Source organism: Notolabrus celidotus, chromosome 19, assembly GCF_009762535.1.
Source record: "Notolabrus celidotus isolate fNotCel1 chromosome 19, fNotCel1.pri, whole genome shotgun sequence".
Classification (NCBI taxonomy): domain Eukaryota; kingdom Metazoa; phylum Chordata; class Actinopteri; order Labriformes; family Labridae; genus Notolabrus; species Notolabrus celidotus.
The window spans coordinates 18,418,195-18,444,026 of NC_048290.1; the positions used below are offsets into that span (position 1 = coordinate 18,418,195).

The 25,832-nt window shown below is 42.8% G+C and overlaps 2 protein-coding genes across 2 annotated transcripts in view; one reads left to right on the plus strand and one right to left on the minus strand.

The window, feature by feature from the left end:
* The window catches only part of slc12a2 (solute carrier family 12 member 2), a 78,125-nt gene extending 59,634 nt beyond the window's left edge, over positions 1-18,491 (plus strand). Inside the window, exons 21-27 of the mRNA XM_034709961.1 lie at positions 1,174-1,221; positions 4,239-4,361; positions 7,404-7,515; positions 10,711-10,797; positions 12,780-12,915; positions 13,231-13,298; positions 13,596-18,491. Coding sequence (XP_034565852.1) covers positions 1,174-1,221; positions 4,239-4,361; positions 7,404-7,515; positions 10,711-10,797; positions 12,780-12,915; positions 13,231-13,298; positions 13,596-13,731 — 710 coding nt within the window. The 3' untranslated portion in view covers positions 13,732-18,491. The remainder of the gene's footprint in view (positions 1-1,173; positions 1,222-4,238; positions 4,362-7,403; positions 7,516-10,710; positions 10,798-12,779; positions 12,916-13,230; positions 13,299-13,595) is intronic.
* Positions 18,492-21,351: 2,860 nt separating this feature from the next.
* The window catches only part of LOC117830749 (major intrinsically disordered NOTCH2-binding receptor 1-like), a 7,311-nt gene continuing 2,830 nt past the window's right edge, over positions 21,352-25,832 (minus strand). Inside the window, exons 2-4 of the mRNA XM_034709012.1 lie at positions 25,353-25,647; positions 23,176-23,427; positions 21,352-21,748 (exon numbers count right to left, since the gene is read on the minus strand). Coding sequence (XP_034564903.1) covers positions 21,548-21,748; positions 23,176-23,427; positions 25,353-25,571 — 672 coding nt within the window. The 5' untranslated portion in view covers positions 25,572-25,647 and the 3' untranslated portion in view covers positions 21,352-21,547. The remainder of the gene's footprint in view (positions 21,749-23,175; positions 23,428-25,352; positions 25,648-25,832) is intronic.

Below are 25,832 nucleotides of genomic sequence, written 5' to 3' on the forward strand. Positions count from 1 at the left end.
AGTGCAGCTTCACACACACACACTCAGATATTCACACACACACCTATGTTACTTCCTCTGATGGCGTCACAGCTGTGGAACGCTCACACTTAAGGGGAGACGTCACAGAGCGTTAACATCACACACTGAACGGGCCGTAAGAAAAGGGGTACTACTTTATCTGGTAGATTCAACAGCTGCTAATGTTAGCTGGGTAATCATAGATGACTAATGCTGTGCTCAGCTTCTGATTGGTTCATCTCAGCTGTCTGAATCAGACATGCTGTTAAAGAAAGTGTAGTTTTTGTATTTACAAGAGAGATGATACTAAGTGTTACTAAAGGTGAAGATTGGAGGATTTGTTTAGTCTGTTTTATCACTTTTTACTTCTCGGATGAGCTAAAAAAATCTTGTATAGTTCCTTTAAAAAAACAGAAACACTCAGCCTCAGTGTTTCAGTTTCATCAGAAACATTTAACACTCTGCTCAGAGCGTTTCAGGTCCAACAGAGGAAGTCTGTAACACCTCAGCTCTCAGGTCAGAGCTAATCCATCAATAGTTCCCTTTATTCTATACACACATACACATACACACACACACACACACACACACACACACACACACACACACACACACACACACACACACACACACACACACACACAGGCTCACACACACAGGCTCACACACACAGGCTCACACACGCGCTGCTCTGACAGGAAGTCGCCCCAGTGACACATGACCCCAGTGTTCCCACTGCGCCCAGTTTGTTTGTCCACAGATGTCTCAGGCCACAGTGTGAGTGTGTGAGTGTGTGAGTGTGTGTGTGTGTGTGTCCTGTCACTGTGAGAACAGTGTGGATGACGTGTGTTCTAACTCTTCCTGTGTAATCACATCAGATCTACCTTGAGTTAGTCTACCTGATTGACCTCTAACAGAAACACCTGAAACCTCTTTAAAGCTCCTGTCAGTGACTCTCAGCCAGTGTTGTTTCTGGCGCCCCCTGTGGCCAACCTGTGCCTGTTGTTCTTTCTGCTGATTGTCCCTCAGGAGCTTTAAGGTGATAGATGTAGAGGTCAGTTCTTGATGATGAGTCTGACTTGAGACCCTGAGACCCTTAGACCCTGAACCCTCCTCAGATCACCCTGAACCTCATCCATGATTCTCCTCTCTCCTCTTTCTCACGTTTCTCAGATGACGACGATGACGGCAAAGCTACCACTCAGCCCCTGTTGAAAAAAGGCAGGAGATCCGTTTTATTGAGTTGCCTTAAAGCCTTCCTCTGCTTCTCTTTTCTTTGCTCCTCTCTTCCCTCCCTCTCTCTCTCTCTTTCTCTCTCTCCATCTTTCTGTCACCTGATCTTTGACGTATATTTTGAATTCCTGTTGTATTAACACTCCGTCCTGCTCCCTGCTGTCTCCGCTCAGCGTCTGCTTCGTGTTTCCGGCTTTGGAGAATAACCTTTAGTCTCTTTCTCTCTCTCCCTCTCTCTCTCTCCCTCTCTTTCTCTCTCTCTGTCATTGTGCCTTTAACCCGAGCCTGGACTCTCTAATGTTGTGTGAGTGTGTGCAGACTTTCCTCCAAAGTGTCTGGGTTCTCTCTCTTTCTGCTTCTCGTCTCTCTGCGGTGACACTTTGTTTGCAGCTTCTTTTTTCCAGGATGAAAACGTCTCTCTGGTGTTTTCATGTTTCAGCCGACTCTCCTCTCACAGCTTCTCTCCCTGTGTGTCAGCCAGCAGGACTGATGATGTTTCCCCTGTTCATTTACAGACAATCAAACAAATCCGAAATAAAAATCTGAAAATCTGAGTTAAACAAAAAGCTGATGATGCAACTTCTAAAAGATGAAACCCTTTTTTTAATTCACTAAACCTCATTAACAGTTTAACATCCCTGCTCCACAGATACCTTACAGTAACCATCTCTCTTACTGACCTCCTCCTTAAAAGGGAATGCTAATATTTCACATTTTAACTTCTGAATGGTCAGTAAGTCTCAAATTTTAGCTTGAGGTGATCTCTTCCTCCTGCAGCAGGTGAACAGGCTGTAACGTCTGCAACATCCTCCTTGATGGATCAGAGCGAGTCCACTAACAGTTCTTGTTTTTGTCCTTGACAGGCTCTCTCAGGTTGTTGTACTAGTTTTCCGTCACTTAGCACAGGAGCTGCTGATCTACCTCTCCCTCCATCCGTCAGTTTAATGTTTTATATAAACAATAAGCTCGGATTCATTAAACTTTTAATCTAGCACACATTAACATTAAACAATCTCACTGATGGAGTCAGAGGTAGACCAACAACTCCCACGTTCTTTATTGTAAAATCGCTGCTTTAGTCTTTAAGATAAGATAGTCCTTTATTCATCCCACAAATTAAAAGTGTTACAGCAGCAAAGAAGAGTTCAAAACAGTATAAAGTAAACAAGAGCCTATAGAATAGTAATTATTAAAAAGTTATTAGCAATTAAAATTAAAGAAGTAAAATAAGCATATCTTACGAACATAAACACACAATTAAATAAGTACATTTACAAATATTTACAAAACCAGGGTGAAAAATGTACACAGACTAGTAACATAGGTTAAAAACAATGTACAGAACAGAGAACATGGGTAGAAAAAAAAGTATTGCACATGTAAGAAGAAAAGGATGAAGTAATTATTGCACGTTGATAAATAGATTGGACCTGTGGTATCTCTCCATGAGACACCGCGGGTGAAGAAGTCTGTCACTGAACGAGCTTCCCAGTGTTGTTATGGTCTCCTGCAGGGGGTATGACGTGTTGTCCATCAGAGAAGGATGAAAGAGAGGGATGTATCAGCTGTTTCTATATAAATCAACTTCCTCATTTCATGAGATCAGACACTCTGTTCCGTCTAATGACGGTGTCCAAAACAGAGTCCAGTCCTTAGATGGTAAACTTTATTTAATATCAGAAGGTCTGAATAATGAATATTCACCAGATTCAACCCTGAAATCAGCCAGAAACATGATTTATCATTTTATTTTTCATTTAAAAGGACCATTAATTAACATTTTTGTAAATATGCCAGAATTAGCCAAAAGGTTAGTTTACATCCGTAGTCCCTTGCCAGATGTTAAAAAGGCTCCCTAGAAAGATCAAGATTAAACAAAAAAATTAAATGAAAATAAAAAAGGGAGAGGAGAAAAACACAAACAAAAAAACAAAAGAAGAAAAGAGAAGAAAAGTACAAATAGCACCGTAAGATTAAAAATGACTAAAAACTACATAAGGAGATGACATGACAGTCTTTGAGAAAGTGTCCATGGACATAAAAACACGGAGCAAGACAATCAGAAAGCAGCAATAAGGAAATGTTAAGGAAGACACAAGCAGACACAAAAATCATCAATCATCAATCATTAGACTAGCGGCATACAATTCAAATGAAGCAACGATTAGACTCTGCAGGTCGAGTTAAAAATCTTAACCATGGATCTGCCTGAAAATCAGAACTGTGAGTCATTTTTAAATCATGAAGAAGTATTTTAAAACAGACTAAAGAATAACACTTTTCCTAAAAGAAGCAGACATGCTGGAGGATGTGATGAACGTCAGAGGAGGTTATAAAAGATTCAGAATGTTTGAATGCTTGGACTGTAATAAAAAGGGAGAACGAACAGGTTATGAGCTGATGCCTTCAGGATTTGTGTTTTTCATTCTTTCAGTTTCAGAGCAGAGATAGTGAGGAAACATGGCTCTGAGAGAAGAGGCTGCAAAGGATGAAATTAAACAACTTTATCATCTCAAACAAAAAAAATAAAACAAACACACATTAATCTTTAGATCACTTCACAAGTCAGAGAGAGACAAGTGTGAAACTCTGAAACTGTTAAATAATCAGCGTGACGAAGGAAAAGTCACACAAAGGAACTCTTTAATCCAAATCTTACAAAGCCATCAAATGAAGTTAAGTCTTGGCTAATAACATTTCATACTAGTTTTTGAACCTTCAAACCTTCTCTTTCTTCAGTTTTTAAACGGTAATTCTGCTCTCATCTAAAATATTAAAAAACCCACATTTGAAAAGAACCAATAAATGAACAGAGGAAACAGATCTCTGAAGTTTGACGGCTTGTGTTTTCTGTTTGATATTTTTAAGATCTGATGGATAATCTGCAGTTTGTCTGTTTTGGTTTCTGTCCATCCTGAGCTCTCCTCTCAGACCAGCAGACGACCGTTATCACAGCTCCAAGTTACCGTCTAAATGAGATGTGTGTGTGTGTCTGATCCCTGCAGACAAGAAGAGCCCGACCGTCCCCCTGAACGTGTCTGATCAGAGGCTGATGGAGGCCAGCCAGCAGTTCCAGAAGAAGCAGGGGAAGGGCACGGTGGACGTCTGGTGGCTGTTTGATGATGGAGGTGAGTCTGAGACTGAGACATAGATCCTGTCTTATTACCAAGCACATAAAACATCATCTGAGTTAGCTGAAATCTAAAAGATCGGACTGAATGGAAACCTCAAGCTCTGCAGGCTTCTTTAGCATGCAGGACAATAGTGAGTGCAACAATGTTTTTACCACAGTGTCAACAGGCAGGGGGGGGAAGAGACAGTCTACTTAATGTGGAGTGATTTTAATATGACGTGTAATCAGGTTTTTTCTGTCTAGAATTAATCACAGCGGTTGTTTCATCAATCAGAACGTTCTCCTTCGATGTGTTCCATTTAGGGATATCAACAATTAATCGAGTATCCATAAGATCTTACTCAAACACATTTTTTTGTTTCGATTTTATATCACATTGAACAAACATCATGTGGTCTCATATTTCGTTCAGCTATCAAGGAGGTGTTTTAAGTTTAAAGCATGTTTCAGAATCAGCTGACTAAAGGTGTTGCTCACAGCGGAGGATCTCAGCTGGGGGCTGTGGCTGAGTGACAGGTCTCCAGGCGCTTTTTTTCCTCCGCCACTGGACTGATTATGACCCGGTTACGCTCCCGGCTGACACCTGACTACGTACACATGCTTATTTTTCTCAATAAGAACGAGTAGACAGAAAACTGGACACTGTGAATCTGAAATATGTTTCTGTTCAGTTCCTTTGTTGGAGTTTGAGCCTTCAATATTATAACTGTATGTCTGCAGAGATTATGAGCCTGCTCCACACATTGATATCCAGCATGTTTAACGTTTTGAACACTTCAATACGATCCGTAGCTTTTCAACACTGTCAGTTATATACATTGTGTCGTTAAGGGAAATTTGGCATTGTTTTTGACATGGAAAACGTTTTTTTTTTTTAATGATTAATCGATAATTGATCGTTAACATTTCCAAAGATCGATCACGGAAAATACTTGAAATTTACATCCCTAGTTCCATTCCATTCTATTCTCCTTTGATGTGTTCCATTCTGTTAGGGTTAGGTTCCTTTTGCCTCTCAAGAGTTTTGACCAATCAGAATCAAGTATTTAACACAGACAGGTAATGAGGACTAATAGTCATTGGTTACTAGCACAGTGCTAGTTCTTAATACCCGTCCCTGATGGACACAGGTATGCACCTGATGAGAGAAATATGAGTTATAAAAAAGTACTGTCGGCACTGGATGGAGGATTCTTGTTTCATTTTCATACGGTTGAGTTTTTAGACAACACTCATCATCCTCATCATCATCATCATCATCATCATCATCACGTGTTCTTTATCATTTAAGTCAGAGATGAATGTTCAGTTCATCTTCGGCTGCTTTAATCTGAGTCCGTCAGCGATCAGAGGAGCCGACAGAGACGATCTATCAAAGTGACTCTCCCTGTATTAATAATGTCATTGTTTATGAAGTGACAGAGCAGAGGTGGAGCGCTCTGAGCACACACTGAGGCTGACAGACTCCGTATGTGTGTGTGACTCACTCTTTATGGAGTCTGTCAGCTCAGCGGGGCGTCAACATGTGAACCAGGCCACAGGCGTGACTCATGCTACCAACACGCTGTCACATGTGACGCCTCAGATCCCCATCATCATGTCAGCCTCTACACACACACACACACACACACACACACACACATACACACACACTTCTCTGAATCAAACTGAGGCCTGGAGGTGATTTTCCCATAGTGAGACGTCTTTAATCACTTTACAGATATTAACGGTTCTTTTTATGTTCGTGTCTAAATAAAAAACGTCTTTTGATTGTGTTCAGCTTTAAGATCATCACTGAGGAGGATGAGCAGCGTGTCGGCTGATCCAGCAGATAGAAACCCCGGCAGGCGGGCCAGGATCGAAAAGCTTGTTGGACATTACGCGCTTGTTAAATGTCTTCTTTTTTTTTCGAAAAAAACATTGCATCAGAAATATTTTTATTGACTGAATTTATTTCTCCCACTAACAGAAAAGTCTCGCACTTACAACAGTCTGAGCTTTGTCAGGCTGTTTCCTTCAAAGCAGCGTCTGCCCTCCTGAACTGACCAATCAGAATCAAGCGTCAACACAGCCACTAAATAAATCACAGTGACGTCTCATTAATAGAAATAAAAACTAATATTGTGCATCTTTGAGACTTAAGGGGTTAAAAAGAGACGCTCAGTTTCCACACTGACCCCACGTGAAGCAGAGAAACGATCCTGAACCTCAGAGCGTCTTTGTCTCCTCTGCTGTGACCCGTCCCCTCAGATCCGATCTGTGCATCGTGTTCCCGTATCTGCTCCTCGCCGTGTGAACTCCTGCTCCCTCTGAACCTTTTAATCCTCCTCATTGACCTACTTACAGTAAACTGCTCGCTCCGCGTCATTAGCAGCTGCTGACTGATGCACGTTATCAGTTTTACTGACTCGTCCTTCATCCTTCATCACTCTAATCGTCCTTTTTCACTGCGTTTATAAACCTCAACACAGATACGATGCTTTCATAGTTTATTACAGAGACTCAGCTGTGAGGAGGACGTGCAGGTGAACCGGTGATCTAGTGATGTATGAAACAAGACCAGTAAATATCAGCTAATAGATCAGAACCTCTGCACCTGCTGGACAGACTGTGTAATGCAGCCAACATGAGCCTTTAGAGCTTTCCATCATTGTTAGAGAAGTAATGAAGTCGGATTGTCACACGATTATTTGTTCCATTATTTTGCACACATCAAATGTGAAGAATAATTATGATTCAAACATGCTGGAGTCTCTCCCTTAAGAGCTGCATGAACCCTGGTCCTCTCAAGTGTTGGTGGATGGAGAGGGGTCAGGGTTTTTGCTGCAGCAGAGACTCCTTCTGGCCGGTCAGGGAATCTGTATGAAGGGTGCTAAAGTCTGCAGATCATCCCCTTCCTGCTTCGATCCAAAAAGTCTCAAACTAAATCTCAAACTGAGCGCTCCTGCTTTGGAGGAAATGGATGCAGACACCTGTTTTATCCTCCATCAGCTGTTCCAGCTCTGAGCGCCTTTCTCTCTCTCTCGTCTCCGTCCAGGTCTGACCCTGCTGATCCCGTACCTGCTGACCAACAAGAAGAGGTGGAAGGACTGCAAGATCCGTGTCTTCATCGGAGGAAAGATCAACAGGATTGATCATGACCGTAGAGCGTAAGTCCCGCACACTCGTATGATCTGACATGTCTTATCATTCCGACTCATGCTGATCCTCAGAGAGCGTCACGTGACTCTGATCTCTGATCAGTGGTCTGTGATGTGTGACGGTGACGGTGAGGTGGAGCTGACTTCAGAGATCTGTGCTCCTCTCTGCTCTTCTTCTGCTGACTCTCAGCTCGCCTGCAGGAACACATGCTGCATGTTCTCTGTTTGCACACACGTGTTTGTTCACATGACAGCTGGAGGAATCTGTCTCATGTTCATCACGTCATCATCAACATCTCTGAGAAACCATAAAGACTGTTTGTACAGTACTTTGACATGACAACATGCAGAGTGAGATAAAAAAAACTCAGATCAGGAAATCTAAATCTGATTTTATAACCTAAATAAATCGACTCTGTTAGACTTCAGATGTAAAGTTTGTCTCTTCAAAGAGACGTTTAGTTGTTGTCGTGCTCGTTAGGACACAGTGTGACTGAGATCATTGGACATGACTCTGCATGGAATCACTGATTTAACTTAAATTAGTCTTAGTCAAAATGTTAGTGCTCAGGCTGAAAGTGTTGCAGATCTTTTTAAGTATAACTCAATCATTCACTGTCTTTCCAATTTAGTCTTCAGACGTTCAGTTTATCTGTTCACACTAAAGGAAATTTTAAGATTTCCGGCCCTTTTAGTTTTTCAGGTACTGCTCCATCTAAAGTTCAAACTTACAGGGATAAAAAAAAGAAGCAAAACAAGTTTATGATCTGTTTTCCGAAGAAGGGACTCTGGGATGTTTAGTGTCCAGTAGCTCCTCAGGCTGCTCTCACATCTGTGCCCACTAACTGTCATTATTTCCCCACGACCAAGACCAGCCTGAAACCACACTAAGGTTTTTACCACAGGGTCAACAGGTAGAGGGGGAATGTGCCGGACTACTTTCTGCGGAGTGATCTGATAAGAAGTGTGATCAGGTCGTTCCTGGTGTCACTTTTGCTGTTTAGAACTAATAACTGTTCTATTTGGCTTTGATCAACCGACAGCATTCCATTCTATTCCCCTTTACTGGATTGATTTGATATGACGTGGGATCAGGATGACTCTGGTTTTGACCAATCAGAATCAAGTATTTAACACAGGCGCGATGATAACATCCCATAAATATTTGATTAAAATGTGTTTAAGTTTGAATAACTGTCACTCAGAATTCAACAGAACGACACCGCTGAATAAATAAACGCGGCTAAACACAATCACCTGGACTGAACCCCTGAGAAATCTACCTGCTTCATATCTGTATAAACCTACGCACACACACACACACACACACACACACACACACACACACACACACACACACACACACACACACACTCTCACCCCACGTCTCTGTCACAGTCTCTTATTGTCCCCTCCAGCTGCCTCCCACCTCCTTTTGTTGGATAAAATTAGCGTGGAGCTAGCAGCGAGGCTTTTATCTTTGAGCTCACGGCTCGGTCTGCTCTCAGTCCTCCTTTGTTTGTTTGCTGCAAAACTACAAACCGTCCATCTCGACAGGTCCCTGACCCACGGGGGATCCTTTGTAGACGGGTGCAGATCCAGTCTGCAGTGTTTTTACCAGTAGATGTGCAGAGAGCTGCTGCAGCATCAGGTTTCTAAATCTGATGTTTGTTTATTTTGTATTGATTTTATATCATATGTAAAGAGACATATGCCGATCAAACTGATCAGCTGCAGGAAAACAAGGACGCATGGTGCCCCAGATGAGCTTACAGAAGCTTCTGGTAGGGGACCCAGCATAAAACAGATAATAACAAGTAAAACACATCCCACAGAATACAACAAACACAACAGTCCCTGAACACAACACCAGTCCAACATTAATCCATGGTATGAGATTACAGCACCATGAAGCACCTCCAGGTCCAGAAGAAGATGTTAGATCAGGAGCCTTCGAGCATTAAATCAGTTTAGGAGACGACAGGTATCAACACACCAGCATCAGGTGATTAATTAAAACACAGTTTAATTTAGAAACACAAAACGAGGAGGAACTTTATGTCACAGAGGAAGATGATTTTAACCACCGACAGCTGTTACATCCCTCTCTACACACACACACCTGAGCACATTCGTAACAACAATAGTTGAACCTTTAAAATCAAAAGATCTGTCAGTCCACAGCTTCCTCCCCTGTTTGTTATTTGTATGGTGTTGTATAAATATTGTGTAAAATAAGAAGGAACCATTAAAAACTTAACTATGTCCCAAAACAAGCTAAAAAAAGCAACAGCTGCTGAAAACACTGAAGTTGTGTCCTGGGAGCTAAAATTATTGTTTTATCAATGCAGTCTGGTTTAGAAACTCTTCATCTATCTCCATCATCTTCAAGGATTATGTTGCAGATGTTTCAGCCTGTTGACCTGCTGCAGGAGGAAAAACTGCAGACACTCTTAAAGTCTATTATAACCTGGCTTTCTTACTGGTGTAACGATGATAGCAGCAGGGTTCAAAGTTCCCGTCAGGTTCTTGTCTCACCCTGTCGGGATTCTTTTTCCCATAACAACCTGCTAACCATATATTATCCCTTACTTAAAGGTTTAGACCTTCAAAGATGTAGACCATGTTTAACAGTAGCACAAAGTCAGGGCTGCGGTTTAGCCTTAAGTCTCCTACATGCCCCCCCATGTACAGAAGCTGTAACCCTCTTTGCAGCAGTGGCTTGTTGGACTCCAGGTGCAACACGTCTTTCCCCTCCCTCTCAATAAGAGCATACAAATGTCCTGAATGTTCTTCCTTAATGTCGTGGAAACACATTGAAGCACACCTCAGAGCTCCCTCAGATTTCTTCGTATCGCGTTTTCACGTTTCAGCGAAGGAATGTGACCGTGCAACAGAAACAACACAAACACTCAGAGTGAGGGACGTAGAAAGCTCTTGGACTCTCCGTTTGTTTGAAGTTGGCTCTAAAGGAAATGAGCGTCACACACAGAATGCCTCTGAGCTCCCAGTAAAGCCCATCATACCTGCCTCCACCCTCCCAGCGCCTCCGTGTTCAAACAGATCTATTTAAAGCAGCAGAGCCGGGCCTCCGCTGTGACTCAGAGCGGTTATCTCACCCCGCAGCTCCTTCACTGCTAAATGTCTTACAGCGATGGTCCTGTTTGTATCCTGATGCCGTGTGTTTGCTCTCTCTCTCTGCAGGATGGCCACCCTGCTGAGCAAGTTCAGGATAGACTTCTCAGACATCACCGTGCTGGGAGACATCAACACCAAGCCCAAGAAGGAGCAGTAAGTCCTCTTCAGTGTGCTTCAGAGAGAGAAGGTTTCATACCGACACATTTCACAGATCTGATCTTTTTATTCAACATGCCGGCTTCGCTTCACACGCAAGACCAACTGTAAACCAGTACTGAGAGGAGACATAAAGCATGCAATAACAGTGTGTCAAAGTAATGTTGAAGCTGGTGAATTACCGTAAAACTTGGTGTAGAAGACACACTTTAATACTCTTTTGTTTATTCATAAATAAAGTGAGGTGTGCCCCTCACCTGTGCAAACATACCAATGTAAAGTGCAGAGAGAGGTCCAGTTAAAGCTTTGTGAAGACTCTTCGTCCTCTATAGACTTTAGAACAAAGACACACTCTCTCTGACGTCACCTGTGTGTTTCTGCAGAGACGTTTTGAAGAAATGCTGACTCAGCCTAACTTTGGGTCCACACAGAAACATGCAAACAGCAGCAAGGCGCTCGGCTGTCAGTCAAATCAGCCACACCCCTGATTATGCAAATTAATGTTTGACTCTTTCCCCCTTCAATTATCTTAACGTCATTGTTAGAACATCTTTAAAACACAGGTTTGTTTTAAAACTTTAATCCAGCTTCACTGCAGTAAGAACAGTCTCAGCAGGTCCATGTTTCACCTGAACCTGAATCACTGATGTGAAAACATATTTAACAAAAGAAGCAATGATAAAACTTAGGCTTTTTTTTTGAAGGATAGATTATCCTTTAAGATATTGAATATTTAAAGCTACACATTTGTCTCCAACATGCTTAAATAAATCACTGAACAATGAGGCCAGAGCAGAAATGATCCACTGCTGCCCTCTAGTGGTGTGTGAGTGTAAAAACATCACACTGAGAGAACCCTTCAGTCTGCTTTGTTTGAGTAATTATTGATTTTGAAACATAAATTAAACACATATTGATATGATGACATTAAAAAGATGAGTTTGTGACTTTAAGACTTCATATTTCTACATGTGGTCATGTTAATCCCTGACTTTAATTCAAAGGTCATCACTCATAAAGGTCTGTCCTCCTTTAACCTACTCACAGATTAACACCTGATCATCTCACACATTCATTTAACAGTAAAGAAGTCACAAACAGTAAACCTTGTAGTTATTATTATCCGGTCAGTGGGACTTTAACCCCTTCAGCTCTGGTCTGCTACAGTCGTGATGAGGGATTATAGAGAATATTTCAGATTTACTCTGATCCAGTGTGACCTGCGAACAGAAGGTTCAGATTATCTGCACAGAGGTTTCTAATCATCTGATTGATGTTGACGTCCTCACTGAGGCTGTTTGACCTGACTGATCTCACATCTGGATTTACAGCAGATTATTTATACCTGGAGGATGAGATAGACTGTTTATTTAATAAACTGGGCTCATATTTCCCCTTAGCTTACAACAAATGTGCACATTTTTAAACTCAATACGTTTAAAATATCATAAATAAATGGATCAAATATGAGGAAGTTAAGGTAGAGGTCTTTGTTAAACTGTAGTCACAGTTCCTCCAGGTGCAGAGAGGTCAGCAGCTCTCACTGACTGTGTTACATGTTTAAAACTATCCTGCATCATTTATTTTTACTCTAACAGGAAATTATCTTCTATAGACTTCAAATTTATTTTATATTTCTTATTTTTATTTTATTTTTGCAATTTTTGCAATTTTGCTTATTTGAGCCTGATGTTGCTCCAACAATTAAATTTCCTTCTGAAGGTCAATAAAGTGTAATCTTATCCTCCGCTCCTGTGAGGAAGTAAAGCTAGTTATTAAACAGTGAAATCGAAATCTGAGATGTTTTATAAGAAAACGTGTTATGACGGATCTGTGATCCTCATGACTGATACAAGAGAAATCACAAATTTAGACTTGTGTAATAACCAGGATCATGTCTGGTTCATGTTTTCAAACCTAAAAGTCTCGATCAGAGGATTATCAGCTGATATTAACCTGTTTCTTCTTCTTCTCTTCAGTGTGGCGGCCTTTGAGGAGTTGATTGAGCCGTATCGGCTGAAGGAGGACGACATGGAGCAGGAGGCAGCCGAGAGCCTGAAGAACAGCGAGCCCTGGAGGATCACCGACAACGAGCTGGAGCTGTACCGCGCCAAGGTCAGAGGTCACACGATCATGGTTACTCACTGTACGCTGGTTCATGTTGATGTGTTTGACCTCTCAGGTGTGAAGCAGGTCAACTTTATTTAATCACATCCTCAAACACATCCTCACAGCCTCTGCAGCGCCCAGGGGTCAGATTCCTCTCTGAGCCTTTGCAGATCACAGTATCTGCCTCTGTACACAGTCTGAGCATGCGTGCGTGCGTGCGTGCGTGCGTGCGTGCGTGCATGTGTGTGTTATATTTAATCATGTAATCTGACTTCCGATTGTTTTAATAAGTCTTTAAATCTTCTCTTTGTTTGTCTGCAGACGAACCGTCAGATCAGACTCAACGAGCTGCTGAAGGAACACTCGAGCACCGCCAACCTCATCGTCATGTAAGCTGCTGCTCTCTCTCTCTGTGTGTGTGTGTGTGGGTGTTAATGTTAGTGTGCAGATATTTGCTCTTACACACTGGCCGTTCCCTCTGCGGGAGTTGTGTCGTAATTAAAAAAAATATATTCTAAACGGACCAAGATCCTACAGAAAATGACATCACAAGAAGATCAGATACAGACGTTTCACCAGAGGACTCTTTTCTTTTGCAAAACGTCTGAAATAAATCAGCTTCATTGATCACATCCCTCCTCTCCTCTCTCCTCTCTCCTCCTCCTCTCTTCTCCTCCTCTCTGCAGGAGTCTGCCGTTGGCGAGGAAGGGCGCCGTGTCCAGCACTCTGTACATGGCCTGGTTGGAGGCTCTGTCCAAAGACCTTCCCCCCGTCATCCTGGTCCGTGGAAACCACCAGAGCGTCCTGACCTTCTACTCTTAAACACTCAGACACACACACAACCACACACACACACAAATACACACACACACACACACATACGCACACACGCACACAGGGAGGAGAACATCCAAGTTTTTAAGTCTCACATCACCTCTGCCTCTGGGAGCAGACGCACACACACACACACCTCCCAGTCCAAACCTGACAGTGACCACACACACTCCAGAGACGGTAACACACACGCACTGACGGGATCAACGCCGGGAGTAAAGATGGAGGAGCCCTACGAGTGATGGAGGAGCGTGGAGGTGGGGGTGGGGGGTGGACGTGCCCGCTCTGCTCCTTTCTTTCTATTTATTCCACCGTGTCGTCTTTCTGCTTGTAGCTCTAGTTTGGTCTCATTTCCTCGTCTGTGTTTGCTCAGAGTTGATTTCTCTCAGGCTCAGCGTTCACGTAGTTCAAGTGGTTCTCGTGGATCTCGTGGTTCACGTCGCCCACGTGGATCTCGTGGTTCCCATCGTACGTAGAACCTTGATGTCATGCGTGTGGATTAATCGGACCAGCCGTCGTGTTTGTGATGCAGCAATAATCAGCCGTCGTTTTTCCTTCGTGTTGGGAGAGAACCGCGCAGAACGCTTTGCAACACCTTCTAAAGCCTTCCGGATGTGCCTTCAGACGATCAGATTATAGTCCAGATTGAGGATGTTTGGATGACGCTGGTGGAGAGTAGTTTTAGTAAGTTTTAAATGTGATTCTTCTTCGTAGTCGGAGCGTTGTGTTTATGCGAGTGGATTGCATAAATTGAATGAAGGGTGTCCACTTGATTGCATTTCTCTTTCTCTCTTTTATCCTAATCAACCTTTTATTTTAGTCACTTTTGAGTCTTCCTATTTAAGCTGTTGAGTATTAGCCGTCATGCTCACTGAGATGTTTTTGTGTAAAGACATGAAGCTGGTTTTTGAGGATCTTTGTGTTTTTGTGTTTCCTGAAGAAAGAGAAACTGCTCCACACAACAAGCTAGTTAACTTTGCCTTAATACTAACGATTGTCACCACTTCTTTTTCTCTTATAAGCCATACTGGCTGGATGGTCTGTGGGTCAGAGAGCGATCCGTTAGTTTCCTCTGTGCTGTCACTGCATCTTGATTTTACCCATCATCCCTTGCATGAGCCTGCCCAGCACCGACTGTAGTTCCAGAGGAACATGTTCCACGTTAGCGCCTCAGTCGGCGTTGTAGCTTCTGGCTGTTTGACGGAGCGCTGGTCTCGTACCCACGATGCAGAGCTGTGTAGAGCGACCCGCGGCGTGCAGAGCGACCCGCGGTGTGCAGACAGACTTGCTGGCAGGAAGAATGTGACATGAGAATGTGTGGGGCTGAGTGAAGATATACCTCTATGCATATGAGCTTGTAACGTACTTGTAATAAAGTCCATCGCTCCTTCATGTCAAAGGACGACTCGCCTCCGTTCATTGAGGAGCTCTTTCAGGCGCGGCGCTTTTCTGCACACTAATTATTCCCTTCGAGGACGCCATGGCTGAAGGTCACGATGCTGCAACAGAAGCCATGTGTGGATTTAACACTAATGTTTTTAAATGTTTCCCCTGAAGTCACAGAGCGGCCGACTCGGCCACAGGGTGGCGCTCTGTGAGATTACCAAAAAGGTCATTGTCTCAAATGAGACAGTTTTAGCTGTTACAAAGCACAACTGGCGAAGTTACGTTCATTTAGAGGTCAGGAGATTTGTGAGGAAGTAGATTCACACGGAGATGCCCGAGCTACGGCGAGGTCTCTCCACACGAGGTCAGATCTTTAAATTCAGGACTACACATAGACAGAAGTGTGTAGAGAAATACAGAATGTCGGCTAAATTAAAAAAGATAAGACCGTCTGTAAAGTCCAAAAACTGGCTTTATTGATCGGCTTTAATATAGCCTAAATCAGTGTTTTATCTGAGAGCATTACTCACACAAACACTAAAGAATAATCAGGATAACGTCCTGCTGTGAAGATAACCACACAGCTCTAAAGACTGAAAATAAGAAGTAAACGCACCCGCAGTGAAGCCTGAAGTTTAACTTCTCTGCCTCCATCTTTATCTTCAACCATGAGTCCAGCAGAGGAGCGAGAGAGGAGCCTGCTTCATTCAGCTGCTGCAGGCTCTGACTCCTCCCCATCTCTGATTCCTCCCCCTCTCTGACTCCGCCCCCTCGTCCTGCCACTTGATTCTAAACGGGACCATCATTCTTTAAATGAACATCATGCTGTGTTGAAGAAGAAACTTCAGATTAAGACCATAAACTCATTAGGACCATAAAGTCAGACGTGGTTGAGCTCCCTCTGCTGGTCGATGGAGAGAATGCAGGTTTATTTTGGCTTCACTTTTCCCCCCCTGATGCTGCGTTCACTTCTCGTGTTCAATCTTTGGAAATATAACAAACTTAAACCCAGACAAAGTCCTGAATCAGAAGGTCTTTATGGATCCAGATTACAAACTGCCACAGACGGATGAAAACAGGGTTCTCTTTTTTTGTTCAGTTTTTTTTTTTCACTTTTTCACAGAAACAAGCAGGTTTAGCGTTTAGCATTTAGCATTCGTGTTCTCTGTCCTTTTACTGTATGCAATTTGAAAAGAGGAATGTGACACGATCCTTAGGTTAGATGAATGTACTGTATAATAATAATAATATGACCCTTATAATAAACACCGCCGCTAGGAGTTAGCTTACATCGTCTGTTTTTGTTTCCTGCAGTTAGCATACTGTCGTAGTGCTGTTTGCATTTTTACTGCTGCATCCATCACTCTGCTTCACCTGCGCAGTGTGTGGGCTGTGCAGAGTGTGTGTGTGTGTGTGTGCTGTGGGGAGAGCTTGTTCTGAGTGTATATATGCCTACGCAGTAACTGTATACACACTCATGCTCATCAGTGTATTTAATATAGCCTCAGTACTTTCATACTATGTGTACAGCATGCACTGAGTGAGGATCTTTTTCAAATGTTAAGGGGCAGAGACCGTCTCCGGGGGGGATGGAGTGCACCATGGCGCCCCCTATAGGCCTTTGTTGGACGTCTAGATCAAATCAGAGTAATGCTTTTATTTAATACCATCAGAAAAGTAATTTATTTCCAGAAACAGAGCTCCAAATTTACAGCTGAAGAAACAAATTTTGCTTTCATTGGTTAAAAATCAAATTCTTGCATGTGAGCTTTTAATAAAGAAAGGCTTTAATGTACCAACACTGACGTATATTGATGTTATAGGCTTTCATGATAGATTAAGAGAAGTGTTGAGATTCTGCAAAGTTTGCATCAGAACAGTCAAACCGAACCTTGTTTATAAAACAAACATTTAAAGAGTTATTTGACGCACAAGTCTGGCTTTTTAAAAACCTGCACCATGGTGTCGTTATTTCAGCATCCTTACAGCCTGTTTATTGTCATTAAATCACAGTTAAATGTGTTTATTTTGGCTTCATAGTGCTGTAGTCAGATTTCAGCCGATACAGTGAAGCTGAGACTCAGTAGAGACAGACAGGAGCTCCCTGATCCAAGCTAACAGGTCATCAAACTGGACTCTGGCCAGCTGAGAGTCCATGATGGTGTGTGCAGAAAAATAATCTTAAGATGATCTTTTAGTCAAATTAACAAAATGCAGAAAATTATTTCATTTTTAAAGAAGTTTAAAAACATGCCTGCAATACCACGTATCACCACAGGGGGCACCAAAGACGCCTGAACCATAAATATGAGATTATTAGTGAAGTACATTGATTTAAAGGTACGCAGTGACAATCCTTTAAAGAATTTATTTGTGACTTAAATTCAGGATGAACTAACAGGAAGGCCGGGCTGAGATTTGTCACCAGGGGGCACTGTCGAGCACTCCATCATAACCACAGAGTGCGTCTTTAACCTGTTCATGTTCTGCTGTGAAGCGTCACTCTCCCCTCTGTTACACAATTCCACAGGAACACGGGTTACTCTATATTTGTACATTAAAGACTATATAAATCTATATGAACTTGCCTCTATATACACGTATATAAACTGTATCAGCGGGACAGGTTCAGGTTCAGACCTGGACCTGGAGGGATCTTTGATACGTCAACATTTTACAACCAAATAATAATGTGTTTGTGTCGTCGTCATCGTCTTCACGGTTAGATCTCTGTGTCCTACTGAAGAAACCAAAACACACCTGTACCTGTCCTCGTGTGCTCACCTGACCCTACTGGTTAACTGTACCTGTTATTTTGCCAAAGCCCCTCCTCTTCCTCCTCCTCTCTGTGATGAAGGACGCTGTGTACAAAGTTATCCTGCTCTTTATATCTCATGGTGGTCGAGCTCTTCTTCTTCACTGCGAACATGAACTAACCTGTAAATAACTCGGTAGTCTAACGGCGTAAATTAAGGGAGCAGAATCATTCATTTCAACGCGGAGAAAGATATTTATTTTAGCGTAGCGTTTCTCCACCTCTTCTTCGTCTTTCTGGGTTTGGGTTGTAAGTTAATTTGCATGTTGATTTCTTGTGTTGCCTTTGATTTAGCAGACTGTCATTCTCTCGGTGTTTTCTATCTTTTGATGCCTTTTGGAGAGACGTCTGGAGGACAGCAGCAGATCAGACCTGTTTTCTCTCTCACACACTCGTGGATGGAATCGAGCGCGCTGGTAGAAGCAGGAATGTTTTGATACACTGTACTGTTAACAGTCACAGATATGCTTTTTCTAACATTTTAACATTTATGATTACCAATACTTTGTACATCTTTATTGCAATAAATAAATCAAATGAAATCTGATCCATGTGACGCCTCTTTCTCTCATCTTTGCTCTTCATCTTCATCAGCGTCTTCCTCTGACGACTTATTTGATTGGATAGTTATTTCAGTTATTTTTACACAACATAAGTGTCTTCTTTAAATATTTCACTTCCTATATTCCAGCCTTATTGGTTGTTTGTTTTCTGATATGCCTTTTAAATGGAACCTTTAGCACTTCATCATTTTATCATGTCTATTGATTTGATCATTTTTATTGTTATATTAGTTTTAGGATATTTTATTATGTTTAGCACATTAAGTAGTTGGTTCTGTCTTCTAACTCTGTATTGACCTAACATCTCACTTGCTGCAAAACAAGTTCAACTATGGGTACAAATAAAGTAACCTGAACCTGAATCCATCTCCACAAATCTCCAAACTCCGATCATTCATATCCCAAACTGATGCTGAGAAATTAGTCCACTCATTCATACCAACCCGGTTAGATTATTGCAACTCACTGTACATAGGTCTATCCAAACACTCCATAGGACGGCTCCAACTCATCCAGAACACAGCAGCTAGAATCCTGACACATACAAGAAAATATGACTATATCACCCCGGTTCTCAAAACACTTCACTGGCTCCCTGTTCAATACAGAATCCATTTCAAAATCCTATTATTAGTCCATAAAGCATTCAATGGTTCAGCTCCACAGTACATCTCTGACTTGCTCACAGTGTATAACCCGACCAGGATCCTTAGGTCAGCAGGTGGATTCTTTTAAATGTACCCAGAGTCAAATCAAAGTCTGGTGAAGGGGCCTTTAGTTACTGTGGTCCGTCTTTTTGGAACAAACTGCCTGCTGACCTCAGGTCCATAACAACTGTCTCCACTTTTAAAAAAAGACTGAAAACATATTCATTTTCTAAAGCGTATGAATGATATAATGACTGTTGTGACTGGATGCATGTGCAGCAACACTTGCTGTTTGTCTGATTGCTGTGTCTGATGTATGTTGGGTTTATCTATTGTTTTTCTGTTTTTATCTATTCTATTTGGAAAAATGTTTTTATGTGCTCCATGTAAAGCACATTGAACTTACGTGTAATGAAATGTTCTTTAGAAATAAAATTGCTATTGCTATTGCTATCTCTCTGCCAGGGTCAGGATAATCCAGATTTTTGTCTCAACCTGATCCTGATCCTGCTCTAAAGTTTTAACAACACAAACCAGAATGAAACCAGAACTGGATCACCATTTGAGTTAATCCAGTTCTGATATCTGTTTCTTTTAATAACCAGCTCTAATCTGATCAGATTACCTTTGAACAGCTGGGTCCAGATGATCAGAGGGGAGTGTGGAGTACTCCACATCTATCTGATCTAAAACTCACGGTGCAATTTAACGTAAAGCTTAAACTCTAATAATTACTAAACTATTAAACTCTAATAATTACTTAACTATTAAACTCTAAGTAAACATTCAAAGTTAATGAGAATTCACAATTTTCTAATCTCGACATGTTTTGACTCCAAACTTCCCGCAGTCTTCTTCAGGGGAGTCATGTGATGTTGTGACTCTTCTGTCAGCTTGTCTATAGAGGTTTGGTCTCTCCTACCTGAAGCAGCAGGAGGACTTGTTTTCAGACAGTCTCAGGACAGCATGTAGGCCCCTTCATCCTGGTTTACTGTCCTCTGTAGGCCACCTCCTGGATGAAGGGGCCAACATGCTGTCGTACCTGGGATGCAATCACCCTGAGACTGTTGGACAACAGGGGCCATGGTCATCCATCCGCTTCAGGTAGGACGACCGAAGCTCTTTAAATCAGCTGACAAAAGAGTCACAACATGACCACGTGACTCTCTGAGGAAGTCTGCAGGAAGTTTGGAGTAGAACATGTTGAGATAAAACAGAAAAACATGGTCTTATAAAAAGAACTGTCTACTGTAGTCACATTTTTAGTTCTATATGCTCCTACAACACTCTTCACCTCAGAGCGAGGTTGTGGACTTGGACTAGGGTTACCTGTTTTTATTCTTATTAAAAGAAGAGATTCATACAGATACTCACTAAGAGGTCTGGAGCTCCCGTTAGAATCCATCCAATGGGAGTCCATCCTGCAGACTGCAGCAGCCGGGCACACTGAAGGGATTGGACCAGCCTCATGTATCAGGAACCTTCTTTTGTTGTCAGCCATCTGATTTATTGATTGATTATTGTCAAGACATGTAAAGAAGAAAATGACCAACTGTAGCTTTAAGTTCCTGTGGAGACTCTCAGAGCCATGTGTGAAACTTTAAACCTGATCTCTGAGCTCCCTGCAGAAACACACAGATGATATCATGGACGCTTTAACGTTGGACAGCCTCCGGATCAGAGATTTTTCACTGGCCTGGGAGTCCGTGTTTTTAAAGGTCTTAATCTGTGAGGCTCCTCAGAGGACACGGAGGAAAAACAAAGTTAATCCTGAGATCTCAGAAAGCCTTCCACTCAGGTGACTGCTCCGGTTTAATCAAGGCACAGAGGAGCATCACACCTGCAGAGCGCTCACCTTCGAGAGGACGGATTTAAAGAGAGGGACACCTGCAGAGACGTCTCAGTGCAACGAAGCATCAGCTGCAGGAATGCATCAGACTCCTGAGTCTCAGATAGTCCTGCAACAAGCTGACCGGCTCACAGGACGGAATGAGGTTCAACCAGGCTGCAGCTCCCTCGTGCAGAGAGTCCTGTGTTTGCTCTGCAGGTGTCGTTCCTCTGTTCCTCTGTGATCAAAGTAAGAAGTCACCAGAGTCAAAGCGTCCATGAGATCTCTCAAAGTTCTTCAGGATCTCTGAGGAGCTTCTCGAGACTCTCCTTCAAATGTTCTCCTTCCTTTCTCTCTTTCTCTCTTTCTCTCTTTCTCTCTTTCTCTCTCTCTCTCTCTCTCTCTCTCTCGGTCATCTGTCTCCAACATTTACATGCAGAGCGACATGTCTGAGAAAGAAGCTGCACACTATCAAACATGCAGCGTTCATGGTCCTCAGAGGTTACGCATCTTACTCCGTCCAGATCCAGTTCCAGCTGTGAGGAGGCAGTCTAGTCCTCATCTCTCAGTTCCTCTTCTGTAAAACCAGAACGGGCACGATGATCACGATGAGAATCACGCACACGGTCAGAATGACCGCAGAGATGATCCTGCAGAGTTTCTTCTTCTTGTGTTCAGCTTCGGTCTTCTTCAGCAACGAGTCGAATCCTGGAGTGTAAAGATCCTCCAGCCAGAAGTCCAGGTCTGTGGCCGTCTTCTCCTCCTCCTGCAGAGAGAGAGAGAGAGAGAGAGAGAGAGAGAGAGAGAGAGAGAGAGAGAGAGAGAGAGAGGGAGAGAGAGAGAGAGAGAGAGAGAGAGAGAGAGAGCGGACTGATAGTGAACCTAAACACGAACTGTCAATCTTTCTCAATAACACTGTTAAGGTTTCCTTTAAATCCGGCCTGGTGACACGTGAGTTCCTTCCTCACTCAGACGAGTTATCATCTGGTTTGAATTTAAACATTTCCTCTTTATTCTCCTATTTCTGGTTTAATTCTCAACACTTCTTGATATTTCATGAACAACTTTATTTATAACCTTTTTGCTCAACATCCTACATTTCAGATTCCTCCTCTTCATCAAGACTTTATTATTTTTGGAATGAGCGCTCGCTATCTTTCTTAATCTTTTACATTTTAAATCTGTTTACATCTTTTGACTTCATGGTAAACTTTGGACAGTCTTCAGGAGTTTCAGCATTATTCTCTGATTTCAGATTATTTCAAACATTTCATCTTCTCTTTGAACACTCAGACGGCATCCTCTCTATCTGACCTTATTAAGATATTCTGAACTTCTAAAGTTAACTTCATTACTAACTTTATTCACGAATCATGACTCTTCTGCTTCGTGCTCATTTTGACCGTCAGCAGACGTTGATTTGAGTGAATTCACATGCCCTTTCCTGAGATCACTACCGTCCAGGGTTTCCAAAAGACTGCTCAGATTTTCTTGACCTCGTGTTCAGTTTATTTTTCCTTCAAGCTGAAACATTAATGTTTCTTTGATTCTAACTTCTTAATGCTCAGTTAATTAAACTTCTGAATATTTTCTTTCTCAATGGATAATGCTGTCTATGACGATGTTCCGAGTGCTCTGTTTATCTCTTTGTTCTGAATTTTGTCTTTTTGTTCTCTTCTATCTTTTCTTTTCTAACACTAGGGGGCAGTGCTGCGTTGTGTTCTCCATCACGTCCTCTCACTAATCACTATCTCACTGATCTTTTCTTCTGTGTTAATTCCTTTAAGTGTTTCTTCAGTTATTAAGGATTAAACATCTTAACATTTTTATTCTGACTCATAAATGTTTTATTAACGTCCCGAATATTTCAGAATTTTCCTCAACGACTTGGTCTCTTGCCTCCTTCCAGGGCCGGCTCTAAGGGAGGAAGGTTTCTGGAGCTCAGCCGGTTCAAGTTCTGAGTATAAATTTATAAATAATCCATCACAAGCTGTTAAATCTGCTCGTCTTCTTTGTACTCTGTATGAAGAAGTTCAGCTCCTCTCTGCAGCCGTGCAGCAGAGACTCATTACTGCAGGTGAGTTTTCAGAGTCTGAAAAATTTGGTTTGTTCTGCTGTGACATATACCAGCTCTGCATCTGACATTTTGTCTATAACCAGTCTGTCCTTCCTCCTCCTCCTCCTCCTCCTCACCTTCAGGTAGTCGGCCAGGTTCCCGTTGACAGTCTGCGTGTCGAACTCTCTGACGGTCCAGGACGGTTTGGTCTTCTTGGCGTCCTCCGTGTCTGTCACTCTGATGTCCCTGTACAGCGGGTTGGTCTTGATGTTGGACTTCAGGGTGACAGGTGTGATGTGTCTCTCCAGGTATCTGTCCACGAACATCACCTGAGCGTTCTCCGGAGAGGGAGGAGGCCTGCTGTCTGTTTTCAACCTGCTGTGCTCTCTCTGCAGACACAAACAGAGAGATGAACCTTCAGAGAGCGAGACGGACACTGAAACAGTCTGATCTAAAGTCACGGCCAGCTCAGGGTGGAAGTTCTTAAGAGGACGGAGGAAAGGACAAGAAGAAGGATCCAGAGTTAATCTAACAGCAATACACTAATGTTTTTACATTTACAACAAGCAACATGTTGATCAAACAGCTTAGCAGCCAAGGACACAATCAGCAGGAACACAGATGAATATGAATATGAGTCCTTCAGACTGAAGTTAAAGAGGATTATAACGCAGAGCAGCAGCTGCTGGATCAGGAAACACGTCCTTCATTTGTTTCTGTGTTTCTGCAGAGTCTGAGTCTCTGCCTGAAGCAGACCAAACACAAAACTAAACAGGTTTTATTTTAAAGAACAAAGTGTGCTGTAGGTTTCACATGCTCATCGTACCTCAAGTCTCTAAAAGTAGTATGGGAGGTCGAGCCTTCAGTTTTCAGGCCCCTCTACTTTGGAATAATCTACCAGTCAGGGTCCGGGAGGCAGACACCCTCCCTACTTTTAAGAGTAGGCTTGAAACTTTCCTTTTTGATAAAGCTTATAGTTAGAGCTGGATCAGGCTTGGACCAGCTTTTAGTAGTGCTATAGGCCTAAACTGCTATAGACTCAGACTGCTATAGCATTAGACCACTATAGACCTAAACTGCTATAGGCTTAGACTGCTATAGGCCTAAACTGCTATAGGCCTAAACTCCTATAGGCTCAGACTGCTATAGCATTAGGCCACTATAGGCCTAAACTGCTATGGGTTTAATCTGCTATAGGCCTAAACTGCTATAGGCCTAAACTGCTATAGTCTCAGAATGCTATAGGCTCAGATTGCTATAGACTTAGACTACTATAGGTTCAAACTGCTATAGGCTCAGACTGCTATAGCCTTAGACTGCTATAGGCTCAGACTGCTATAGCCTTAGACTGCTATAGGCTCAGACTGCTATAGCCTTAGACTGCTATAGGCTCAGACTGCTATAGCCTTAGACTGCTATAGGCTCAGACTGCTATAGGCTTAGAATGCTATAGGCTTAGACTGCTATAGCATTAGACCCCTATAGGCCTAAACTGCTATAGGCTCAGACTACAATAGGTTTAGACTGCTATAGACTTGGACTACCGGGGGAACTGACACACTGGGATCCTCTCTCTCCTCTCATGTCCTCTTGTCTTGCGTTTCCTTGTATGCAGGTATGAACAGATCCGTGGGCCAGCATGAAGGAAGAGTGATTCCAGGACGTTGGAGCCTCATGGGAACCTGACTTCATAGAGCACAGGTGAGGGGAGGGGCCGTCTTTGTAACCCTGTTGATGTGTTGACTCTTGCTGCTCATCTGGTGTCACAGTCCGGTGGAGGCAGGATGAGGACTGTCTTTACCTGGATATTCTCAAACAAAGTCTGGGTCCTCTCAGGCTGGAGATGCTGTTAGAGTTCTGGTGTCCACTGAGGGACATTTGATCGACTTTATAATTTTATCAGTTAGACAAAAGCACGGGATAAGGGTGTCTCCTCATCTGTACCTGAGATGAAACTGATCTCTGGGCTCACAGGAGTCTGACAGGAAAACACAAACACATCAAGGACACCTCTTGAGAAACGTTCATCTCTAAAATGAACTTGTTTCATTCAGCCGTCTCAGAGTGTAAGATCGAGCTCTGACAGTGAGGCAGCAGGTAACAGTATCAGGTCATTAAAGGTGCACAAGTAGAGGTGTCAGAACACAGAGAGGCTCAGAGTCAAGCAGCAAGACCGGAGAGATTAGCGCGAGAGAGAGAGAGAGAGAGAGGAGGAGAGTCCTGCAGACTAATGCTCATCATAAGAAAGGATCAAAGTATGTGTGATAACTCTGAGGAGAGTCTCTGCCCATGAGGTGAGCAGGTGAGTCCATACCTGAGAGTAGACCCTGTTCTGCCAGTGTCTCTGACTGGAGACCAGCGCTCCCACCTCAAACAGTCCCGGCAGAGTCCGGACGTCCAGCTGCAGGAACTTCTCCGGGTGGTTGTTGTTGGGCAGAACGGAGATGTCCACCCTGTTCACCCTCTCCGTCCTCTCTGTCCTGTTCCCCCTCTGCGTCCTCTCCATCCTGTTCCCCCTCTCCGTTCTCTCCATCCTGTCTCTCTGCACACTCGCCCTCCGACTGACTGCCTCACCTGCCGTCTGGCTGGCTGCATGCGCTCAGTGCGAGCTGCCAGGTGAGTAATAATGGATGAGGAGCAGGAGATAAATGAGGCTGTGTTACTGTCAGGTGTGTGTAACCTGAGCATGCTGAGGCTGACGTGTCTGAGGAGGAGTCCTCTAAAGTTACATAAACCTGATGTAATCTGACAGAAGAAATGAAGAGCTCATAGAATATAATTTATTACAGATAAA